The following is an 11,759-nucleotide window of genomic DNA, read 5'->3' as shown; positions in this document are numbered from 1 at the left end:
AGCAAAGGAACAATTTCTCTGCCTTTATGTATTTATTCACCATAGGAGAGGAACAACAACTTTTTCTGTCTGTATGGGAGCTTTTCTACTTTATAGTATGTCCACACAACCAGCGTTCCTTCTGCTGCATCCCAGTCTGAAATTCTCTTACCAACACATACAAACTCCTTCCTTGCAGTCAACACTCCACCGAGCCTATTTGCTATTGCTTACATCCACACAAATGCCACAGCAACCTATAAGGATGGCTGAACACTACTTTTACTTTGCTCCTAACAGTTGTCAAGAAAAAAAGAGTAATGATGGGCTGACCAGTGTCTTTTCATCATTTACCATTAGTGTTGCCTAACAAATCTAATTATCTTTCCATGCTAATAATCAGATACACACATGGTTTCTGGTCTCCCACACACGGCCCAAGTAATTTCACAAGAGGGCCCAAATAAAGGCAAAAAAGCCACTTTGTTGAGTGACATTTTGACTGGGCTCTACCTCTGAAAAAGTCCAGAGTCCTTCCACAGAATTAAAATAGGTTTACGTCACTGCCAAGCTGGTGCAAACAAGCAAGTTTTGCTCTTAAAGAGTGACTCCCAATACATATCCACCCCAGAGCTAGAAGGCTCTGGCCATGTGTACTGAATGACCTTCTTAAATCCCTTCTCCTCAGCCTGCAAAATGGCACTTCTGTCGAAAAGGTTTTACCTAGCCTTGTCACACATAAAACTGAAGATGACTGTAACTAAGAGAGATTAGAGAGAGAAAATAACAGCAGTGAGCTCCCGTTTCGCAGGTCGGCAACCTGTGCATTCGGGGGCAGGTCCCTGCTTGAGCCAACCGATCGATCTGGCATGGCACCACCGGTTTCAGGGGAGTTACCCCAGGTGAAACTGGGGCGGAGTGGGGTAAGCTGGACCCCCCGCCACTCCTCCAGCACTGGCACCTGCCGTGGTAGCCCCATGGGAGTCCAGCTAACTGCACACAGGGCGTAGAAAATAACTTTGAAAAACAGGATGGTGAAAGGAACAAAGCAAAAAGCTAAAACCGCCAGGGAGAATCGAGGTCTGCTTTTAAATCTCAGTTCAATTAATTTGACACTTGACTCTTGGGAATGCCAAGAAAGCCTCGGTGCCTGGTGGGGCCAGACCCCAGGCAGGACGTGGCTGGAGTAAGCTGAGATGGCAGCGAGGAGAGGGCCAGCCGGTGGCCCCCAGGTCAGGGCTGAGCAGAGGGCCTTGGAGCCACGCCACATGGGTGCGGTGGAGTTCAAGCAAGGGGAAGAAGAAAGGGTTTCATAATCGGCAGGTTTCTCCCCTTTACCTCCTGCAGGGATTAGCAGGTTGCTTACCACCGCCTTGGTGGGAGACGCTGTGCAGTGCCCAGCAGCCATGGCCCTGCCATCCCGCACTGCCAGCGGGGGACATGCTGAATGGTGGTCTACCCTCCACACCAGCTCCCTAAGGATCCTCTAAAGTGGAAGGGGAGTCGTATCACCTGGAGAGCCTCCACCTGGCCTCACCAGCAGCCTTACAACTTCAGGCTGCCAACGTTTTGGCAGCCCCTCCTCATGACTGAAACCACAGCGAGCCAAGGAAGGGCAGCTGCCACCACAGGCCCTTCCTGTGGGCTGGGGGGGCCCTGTCCTCATAGGAGAACCAATCTCCCCCAACGTGCCCTCCACCCTGACCCAGATGCAAGCAGAGCTCTGGGTGTGATCACACAGCTTGTTTTTCTCCCCACGACCCAAGTCAGGCCCAATGCCGAGGTCCCCGGGGGCAGGAGGTTTGCTCGTTAAGCCCGCTCTCAGGGGAGCTGCAGCTGACACATTCCATGTGTCATCCCCCCCACACTACTCAGCAACACCAATTAGCAAAACACATTGCTAAATACCTGGTGAAGCAGCAGAGGAGGAGGAGGAGGCGGCCAGGTAACTCCTCCACGCTCAGGGAAAGCCTGGCACACTCAAGGGAAGAAACAAGCCTGGAAAAGCCTCATGAAAGGGATTGCAGCTACAACCCGAATTTCTCAGGCACTGTTACCACACACTTCTGGAACCCTCTTCTCCCTCACATAGTGTTTTTCCTGGCCTGGCTTTCACAAGTCGCTCCCGCAAGACCCTGGGTGAGTGCTGGCAGCAGGACCCAGTGCCACGATGGCCTTGGGAAAGGGATGGCCCCCGTGCCCTGTGCTGGCTCGGCACTGTGCAGGACATCCCTTTGCAACCTGCCTGACATCACTGTCACTGTCCTTGGGTTGTTTCAGCTCGCATTTTCGTCCCTTCACGTGTGAAGGCATCACGATGGCTGTCTGAGTTAATATGGGTGCACGGGTCCATAATGGTACATTGTAAGTGAATGTCTCAGGGTAGACAGCAATAATAATTAGCTGTCATGATTTGAAAAAAGGATAATCCATGCCATTGAGTTAACAATCACTCACACAACACATATGGATTTAACTAATCTTAATTTGGAGAAAAATAACAATTCTAAATATATCAAATAGCTTATTTCATGGCAACCTGCGGCGGTGTTTATCTCTGGCTTCCAGCACATGCGAGTTATTTAGTTTCTCTCACTGGCAGTTTTACCATTCAAAAGCCTGAAATGAACATTCATGGAGCAGGGGTTACAGTTAAATCCTGACTCTGACAGGGAGCCTTTTTTCACGATGCACATCTAGTTCAAGTACATAATGTATGGAGCCCAACACTGGCAGCTGGGACGGGATGAATGAGGAATTCCAATCAACTCCCTCCCCTTTCCTAGCACCGTCTTTGCAGAAATTAACTACACTGTCTTAAGGAACCTCTGCTGCTGGTGTGGTTATCTGTCCACGAGGGTACGCTGCCTGGAGCATGCAGACCAGCCAGTGAAACTGAAGCAGGTCTGGTCCCTGTGATGCCTGCCCCACCAAAGCTCCCTCCTCTCTGCCGGGCTTCTCTGAAACTATCCAGCATTGAAAACAAGCTGAACAGAACTTTTTCTTTAATCTGGATTATTTAAAGAACCCTGCTAAAAAACAGACTGGTGGCCTGCAAGCCCAGCAGGGTCCATGAAGAGGACAGGAGATGCCATCAATTCAAAGGACAGCAGGAGCCACCTCCCCAGGGCCTTCTTCCGCCAGGACAGGTCACCTGGTTGTGCCTGTGATTTCATAAATGTGAAAGATAAAAAGAGATATAAAATACAACGGTGGCCTATTTTTTTCCAAAATACCTGCCAGCAGTGAAGTGAAAGAAGCAGTGACTGATAACTCCTAGCCAATTCATTGGCCTGGCTGCATTTTGTTGTGCAATGATCTGGTACATCTGTTTGATACTATCACGCCCTCTGTATGAGAGGTAGAACTGATTTTCAAACAGGTCAGCCAGTTTGGGGGGGGGAAAAAAAAATGTACAGGACAGACTGCTCCTAAGCAAGTCACGTCCTCCCAGTGCCAGCTACGGACAGTGGTAACTAAATGAAAGCACCTCGGAAAGCATGGATTTGCAAGTTACAAGTCAGGAAAAGATGACAGACTTCATTATTAGAAGGTCCTTAAAAGCTGATTGTGGAGATGAAGTTACCTTTGTCTCTATTGATATCTAGAAATGTCAGTTGGAGATTTGTGACGCATGCATGCAAAGTCTTGCAGACTCCTGAGCTCTACCTGCCTCCCTCGAAGCAACACAAGGTCTGTGGTGTGGCCGAGACCTTCAGTGACCACAGCAAGCAGAGTTGCCAAGAAATAAAGACAGAAAGGCAAAAAGAAAGAGAGGCAGAAAGACCTCAGGACTCCTGAGCACCCTGTGTCGAGGTGAATACTCGGTGTGGTGCCGCATCCCAATATCCTCACCCAGAGGGAAGAGAGGTGCCATGGCAGAGCCAAGCTTGGCACTTGACGTACCCTCACTACACTCAGCCAGGGGAAGCTGTAAGGTTTGGTGATTCAGTCATACCACAGAAGGCCACACAAATCATTTCAACCAAATACGAAGGTCTACAAAAATATACAAGATCAAGGAGACAAGCTAAAACCTATTTGAGGGCAGCAGCGGTGGCAGCATATTTCAGGGAGCCGGAGTGGCGAGTGGGTGATTTCTGGTTTCCCTCTTCAAATATAAAGACTCAATTATCTTTGAACAGCTTGCTTTACACATGAATTGACACATTTATTTTACAATAAATAACTGAAAGTTATCTATGTTTCCTTTACTGTTAATCTACACAAAGAAATAATAAACAGAGCTTGTCTACAAAAATGCAACTACTGCAGTCCTCAGAATTCAATTAAGCTAAAATAATTAATGCTTCCACCATATTAAATTACTTTATACATTTGAGCCACTGAAGTTTTTTTATTCTTTAATCTTTTTCGCCTTTTTATTTAATAAAAAAAAAAAGTTAGTTTCAAAGGGGGGGGAGGCGCTGGCTAGAAGGGGGAAAAAGAGCATGATTTGCTGTTAAAATGTAATGGTCTCCTTTAGCTGACACAGCATGTAGAGTGTTTTGTGCCTTTGATTAAAATAACATTTTAAATGCTTTGAACAAACATATCTCCCCATACTTCTAAGGGATTATTTTACATATTTCTTGGTGGAATAAAGAAATTCATTCTTCCTGTCGCAGTACAGAAAGGCTAAGAATATCTTTCGTCACATATAAAGTAAAAATACTGTAGGCTGTTGCATTTTTTCCAAAAAAATAAAAAAATACAGGGAGGGGGTGGCGGGGTGGGAGAAAGCTGCCTTAGAGATTAAGTTTCCCTTTTATGAAATCGTATTTAGTCTCTTTTTTTAACAAATCTAACAACAATGCTCTACAGCCGCTCACTGGGAAATACCTTTAATGTTAAATGCAGATTCTGATTTTCTTGGCTAATGCAGAAAGCCTTTCTATTGAAATATAAATAAGGGGTTTGGTATATCCCACTAAAGCCTTTCCAGTGAATGACTTCTGTGGGTTTTTCATGGCTACCCTCCATGGCTGTAATGTGAGGCTTTTATCCTACTATTGAAAACTATCCGCTGCTATTAAAAAAATATGGAAGGACACTGCACCTTTTTATCTCAGAGCTGGGCTCCTAATTGAGAAAGCATTATTACTGCACTATTTAGTGGATGTCCCTATCTCCGTGCACTGCTGAGAAAATGCCAATCAAATGATAAACCCTTTTATTTTTCTCAATTCAAAATCTTTCCTACATATTTTCATTTGATATTCAGTTTAGTCTGAAAGAGATTAGGTGCTCCAGATTGGCTTTTAATTTTTTTTTTTTTATGCCTTTTCCACATGTGAACATCCCCTTCACTCCCCCCCTCCAGCAGATTTTCTGCATGGCAAAAGCGTTAGCTATATGGATGCTGACCCCCAGTAGCTGGGATGGGACGGCACCCTCTGCATTGGGTATAGCCATTGAGGTGCTTCACTACAGACTGAACTTGGGCACTGATTAGTAAGAGATGAGATCTGGACTGCAGCTACAGCATAGGTCTCCTGGACCAACCTCTCTAAGCACTGGGCACCCTCTGCAAGGGGCTGAGCTCCATCCACAGAGACATCGACAGCTATTGAGAGAGCTCAGCGCTCAGGTGCCTTCAGCAGACTGGGGAGAAGGTCCTAAACATCTGTCTCCTGCTCCCACCAAATGGGAAGGAAACCTAGCCCTCGAAGCTGCTACACCATGAGGTAGTCATCTCTGCACTAGCAACAGCAAAAAGGTGGGGAAAGCTGCTAAAGGATGAGGAAAGGATGCAGTTAGGTCTTACAGTGGGGTTGCTTACAACACTACAGCACAGGCTGCCACTGCTTATGCCCCCAAAGCTACCAGATGCCCCATGCCAAGATGGCAACTGCACTCAAAAAGGATTCCTTGAAGACTACAAGGTGGTCAGTGGGTGGCATATGTCCTCTCCTAACAGGCAGATCATCCGGAGATCCGAAGACTGCAGCAGTTCCAAGCCCACATCCTTATTTATGTGCTGGCTAAGCCTGTCAAAAACACTGGGGACTGACTCGGAAACCTCCAGTGCTAAAAGCGGGAATCTCTTAAGCTTCAGCTGTAAATATAGGACCCTCTCACAAGTGTTGTGGGGATCCCCTCATGGGAACATCTCTACTACAAGCAGGATCCTGGACTGTCAGAGCTAATCCCATAGGACAATTCCTAGAGAAAATCAGGATAGTGGCAGCAAGGAGAAATTGCCACTGGTCTTCTGTATGGGTTACAGCTGATTTGAACAAAAAAGGCCCATCTGAGGGAAGATCCTGCTGTGTAACCCCACTCAGTAGCAGGGAGCAGAGCCTTCTTCCTTTCACTGCTGCAGAAGAACCCACCGCTGCAGAGGGAGAAACGCCCTGCATGACCAAAGCGGCCCCTCGCCGGGCGCTCAGCAGAAACCGCTGCACAGCAGCTCACCCGGATGGATGCCATCGCCTGCCTGCCCACCTCTGAGCCGGGGGGGTCCACTGAGCACGTTAACTCTGCCACGTCCCAGAGTTTTAGAAAAAGAAATGCCTGCAATTGGCTCACCCGGGCCACCCTGTGCTCTTGTCTCCTCTTCCCAAAGCCCCGTTCGGGGCGTGCATGTGAACGGGGGTGTCACCCACTCCATTCCAGCCATCTGCAGAGACCCAGGACAGGCAGCACAGGCAGCAACACAGCCCAGGAAGCTGACCTCTACCCCAGCAGAAGGAATAAGCAAGGACTTAATGAACCCCTGCTTTAGCCCTCGCAACCAAATCCTCTTCCCACTGCAACCAGTGGGAAGAGGATTTTTCCACTGTCTTCAGTGGGGTTGGGATTTGGTTCCTTCCCTGTGGGTCTGCATGTTACAAAGGGTGTCTGAACTGAGCACCTCACCACTGCTACCTGCTTAAAGACACTTCTGAAGTCGTTTCTGGCCACAACCCTCTGCTTTTTCCTATGTGTACTGGCTGCCACTGGGCTCTCCCTGGGGATGGAGAGTCCCCTCTCTCCAGGAGCTGGTCCTGCGCGGATAGCTACGCTGAATTAAACATGGTGTGGATAGCCCTGCTGAGCCCTGCGTAGCTGTGAGGATCCTCCAGACCGATGGCTCCTACAAAGGCCTCCTACTGAAGCCTCTCTTTCATGGCACTTTCTAGAGGGCTCTCGTTAAAAGATTACCCAGGCAGTTCATTGAGTGTAAAACATGCTGTACCTGCAATGTTCTCCTGCTTGGGGCAAATTCCTTTTGTAGGCGTGAGAAGACGGTCTTCTTCATCGGGTGTGACTTGGATCCCGATTTCCACTGGCTCTGACACTTTCCTGAGCTCGGCGCGTGAGGAGGGGGGAGGGCTGCTCTTATCCATGCTCTTTTCATAGCAGGCACCAACAGTGCCATTGCACTGTTTTCTCTTGTGCTCTATAAAAACCAAGATGTCTCCCAGCGGGAAGTTCATCTGACACTGTCCACAGGTTAACAAGTCGGGGTCTGTCCCGCCTGCGGCGATGCTGATGCTGCCCGGCTCTGCTATTGCCAGGCTCTCATCCTCGTCGGCGAGTGCCGGTTCCACATGGTCAGCCTCTGCTTTACATGGACAAGGAGAAAGAGGGAGGAAAGGGACGAGGGGAGAAGAGAAAGAGATTGCTTTGAATGTTCACAGACTCTGAAGGATACATCACGAGAGGCCCAGCCTCCCCTCACCCCCGCAAAGAAGCCAAGCCTGATTAGATCTTTCTTTTATTTTTCAGCTTTTCCGCTCTCCCAGAATGATTTCAATATATTTTGCAACCAAGCCTGCCTGAAACAAAATGGAAAGGCTGACCTGGCAGAGCTTTCCTGACAGCTCCTTCCCACTGCTGCCAGCACTGCAAGGATATCAGCAAAGAGCCATTTTGCAAACGTTCCAGCCCCAAGTCACTTTCTGAAATAGTTCCTTTCTTTTTATCCCACCTTCTGATTCCCACCGCATCTCCCAGCCATCTGGCCAAAGCCCCATCCAGCAAAGCTTATGCACCCAAACCTCTCTTATTTCAGAGAGACAGGAAAAAAAGTGCTTGCGTGCTCCTAACAAGCAGGATCAGGCTCCATGTGGCATATAAAATTGTACCACCTTGTCCCATTACAAAGACACCGGTGAGGTTAAATGACCACCCATTAGCATGCATTACAGCAAACTGTTCAAGAGTGCAGGATATGGTCTCAGGAAAAGTTAAGGGGTTTCAAGAGTGTGTACAGTGGGAAAGAGAATGAGGCACTTATTTAACATACTGGAATATTGGCTGAGCCTGAAATCTTCCACTCATTTTCCCGATGTTAAATATCCCTGCCGTTGCTATATAGGTTAATAAAAGTTTTTTGTTTAAATCTTGCAGACGGACCTCATGGATTTCGTTACCCCCAAAGACTGGGAAAGCATTTCTGAGTGACCTGAATCAGTTTCTAAGAAATAAGTAACTTCTCATTTCACAATTAATAAAACACAGTGCATTTTTAAGGGGTATTTTGAAGATAATTCTTACATTATACAATAATTATGGATCACAATCTATTTCTGGGGCAAAACGTGTTTTTTGGTTTATTTTCCCTTGTTCTGCCATGTAACTGCCAAATCATACAAACCTCGGTCTCTACTTGGGCAAAATTTCCACTGACTTTTGCCTAAGGCTGTTTTGCCTCTGCAAGGACTATAGAATTTGGGCTGAACAAAACAGGGAAACTAACAGTATGTAATCAGCGAGTGAGACCTCTGTTCGAATCAGGATTAAAGGAATAGGAGGAAGAATGTTCTCTATTAGCCCGAGTGGCTTGCTTATGGATTTCCTGGGGAAAGCAAGTCACACAAATAATCTCAAAGAAGTAAGACTGAGATAAACAAATGTCATAATCCAGATCTAGATTCGCCTCCTGGCCGAAAACAAAAGGAGTTTTGTCCCACTTTTCACCAAAGTGCAAAAAAAAAAAAAAAAAAATCACATAGAAAAGGGACAAGAGGTAGAAGGTGAGATGTACTGCCTGGAACCAAAAATGGCTGAGCAGTTTAGAAAAGAATCGCCCTCATTTTTGTCTTGCAGAATAAATAATTGATTGGTGTATCTACCAGCTGTATTACAAGTTGCACGAGAGCTCACAAACAGCAAAGCGGAGAGCAGCAGCAGCACCAGCAGCAGCAGGAAAAGGACGGGGACTCCAGAGAAAGGCCCGAGCCCAGACCATCCTGCTGGAGCAGATGATGGGCACGGGAAGGCTTTGGTTTCCTAACGCACACCAAGCTTACCAAATACACAGCACTATACCCTCTCTGAAAAGCATTAATTACCTTTTTCCCCTTAATCTAAGTTTAAAAGGAGTTTGAAGACAATACTACACAATAATTCACCAATTAATATCACAAAAAGATGCCTCCTTGCCTTAGTGAAAATGGAACGGTAACCCTGCGCTGAGCAGGGACTGCTGGGAAGGGAGCGGATGCCTGCAAACAGTGTGTCACGATGCAAAAGGTAATTATTTAGTGCTGCGGTTCCCTTTAATGATCTAACATTGAGCAATATTGTTTATATTGAAGAGAGCTTGCACCTTTAATTACCAATTACATATACATCATTTTAGAGCCAAAAGAAAAGGACTGTGAAAAGGGTCCTTTAGAAATGCGCACGCTATGTCTAGGAAGAATTCCTATTAAGGGGGAGCAGAGTGTCAAAATATTAAAAAAAAAAAAAAAAATCCCACACACAGAGGGCCATGCACAGGCACACATACACACGCGGGAGATGGGACAAAGAGCTGGAAAAGGCAACATGAAAACGGGAACTGAACCAAGGGTCGTAAGGAAAAAAGGTGGCAGAGAGGGAAATGCTTCTTACTAGTTTCACCTAACATTCCTGTAAAGCCTTCAGACTGAAGTCTGTCCCTCAAATTACAAAGGTTGAATTTGTCCATTTTTATATATATGACAAATAAAAAGAATAGCAGAGATCTCAACTTTATTATGGTTTTGATGTGAGGATTTTGTTGGGGTTTTTTTTTGGCCTGTGATTTAAATTGTGCTCTTCAGAAAATGTAGCAAAACTGCTGCATTTGATAAGGGTCCTGACCAGGCATCTGTGGAAGCACGAAGGAGGTTAAAACAGCTAAAGTGCTGTGAATTCTTTCTTTTTGGTTCTACACTTCATTTGAATATTAGTTAAATCCACATATGCCTATTCACTTACACTCGCTCACTCTCTCTTTCCAAGGACTCTACAATGGCACTTTTTAAAAATAACATCTGGTATTCCTTCACATTTTGGCAGACGTCACATTACCGAAAATCAGCTTTTCGTTTTCTTGGTGCTCCGAGCCCTCGTGATCAGTAGTAATTGGGTTTCAAACTATCAAAGAATTTTTTTACTCAACTCTATTTCTGATTTGAGCTTAATAAATCATCAAGCATGAGACCAGCAGTACATGCAACAATGCAGAAGCTATATTACATCCCCTTACTCGGGATGTGGAAAGCAGACATAAAAGAACGAAAAACAAAATACTAAATAGATCTTCAAATGCATTTTATCCATGTCAATTTGCATTTATTTTTTTTTTACTCAGAATTTAAAAAAAAAAAGAAAAGGCTTCCTATTGACAACTCAATTAAGCCATTAAAAACCTACATTCAAGTTACATTACAGGAGAGATTTAAAACCCACAAAGGAGAAGAGAAAAAAGCCTGCGAGTCCAGGCCATAACACATCGGGTCATGCCTGGTTAATACAAGAGCCAAGATCTTAGGCTGTTTAAGGAGTCCTTTAATACCAATGGGGCAATTTAGGCCAGTCTCAATCTAAAGTTCTGACTCCACTTGTGTCTGTGGGTTTCAAATGAGTCGCTTCACATTATTTGAATTTAACTCTGCGGTTTTATTGCTATTTGTTGGTAGTTGGGTTCGGGGGAAGGAGGGTGTTTCCGCACGAGTATTTATTTAAAATTAGTTTATTTTATTTTTTAAGAAGGAGAAATCAAGCCACACAAAAAAGGAAAATGGAAAACATCTCATCTCCCTTACGTGGGAAAAGGAAAAAAAATGCAAATGGACTATTTCCAACCAGGACTCGTGCCCTGCTTCTTCCAGGTGTGTTAAGGTGTGCCTGGCATTTTCCCTGCGCCCAGAGATTCCTCCGAAGAGGATTGCCTTGGCATTGCCTGCCGAGGCAGCGTAGCAATCTGTGGGGACGTGACACGGTTGTTATCCAACGGCTTCACTAAATTAATGCAACTGGACAATCTGAATCATTTGCTTTACTTCAAAAAGCATCACACTTGCTGGCTGAACTCTAAGCAGCAACTCCAAGCTCTCTAGCTGCCTACCACACCAAAATACAGTGGACAAACTCCTTAATTCCATGAAAGCACTCTGACAAAACCACCAGCGCTCCTACTTCGGCGTGGTGACATCATTAGAGCATATGTGCCCCATGCAAACAATACTCTCATGCCCAGTATTAAAGCGAAGGCACATGCTAACTACTTTCTGCCTGTCAGATGTCTCAAAATCGTGCCCATTAACAGTGAAAAAGGCTGTGTTACTAAAAATCATTTCCTCAAGGCCTCAAAGAACAGGACCGTGGGTGCTTGTTCACAGGGTTTGGGTAAAGCTGGGTCCAGGCAGAAATCATTAATTTTCTTGAATTTTATTGCACTGCAGAACCAAGGTAAGAAAGGACCTAAAAGTTGCTGACCTATTCTCTTCCTTATTTTTCCCGTAGTATCAAAAGGAGGCAGAGAAAGGGGGAAGAGGGACCGGTTTGGTGCTGGGCCAAAGTGTTGCATGTGAAACTTCCCC

At 45.8% G+C, this 11,759-nt stretch overlaps 1 protein-coding gene across 1 annotated transcript in view; it reads right to left on the bottom strand.

Annotated features, from left to right (window-relative positions):
• Window positions 1-11,759, bottom strand: part of LOC104514805 (B-cell lymphoma/leukemia 11B-like) — a gene marked incomplete at its 3' end in the record, with an annotated part of 32,374 nt that overhangs the window by 20,339 nt on the left and 276 nt on the right. Inside the window, exon 2 of the mRNA XM_010158576.1 lies at window positions 7,160-7,528. Within this exon, the coding sequence (XP_010156878.1) occupies window positions 7,160-7,528 (369 nt within the window). The remainder of the gene's footprint in view (window positions 1-7,159; window positions 7,529-11,759) is intronic.

This window comes from Eurypyga helias, unplaced genomic scaffold (genome assembly GCF_000690775.1).
Source record: "Eurypyga helias isolate BGI_N326 unplaced genomic scaffold, ASM69077v1 scaffold38449, whole genome shotgun sequence".
Lineage (NCBI taxonomy): Eukaryota > Metazoa > Chordata > Aves > Eurypygiformes > Eurypygidae > Eurypyga > Eurypyga helias.
The sequence above is the reverse complement of the archived record's forward strand: the minus strand, read 5'-3'. Positions and strand labels throughout refer to the sequence as shown.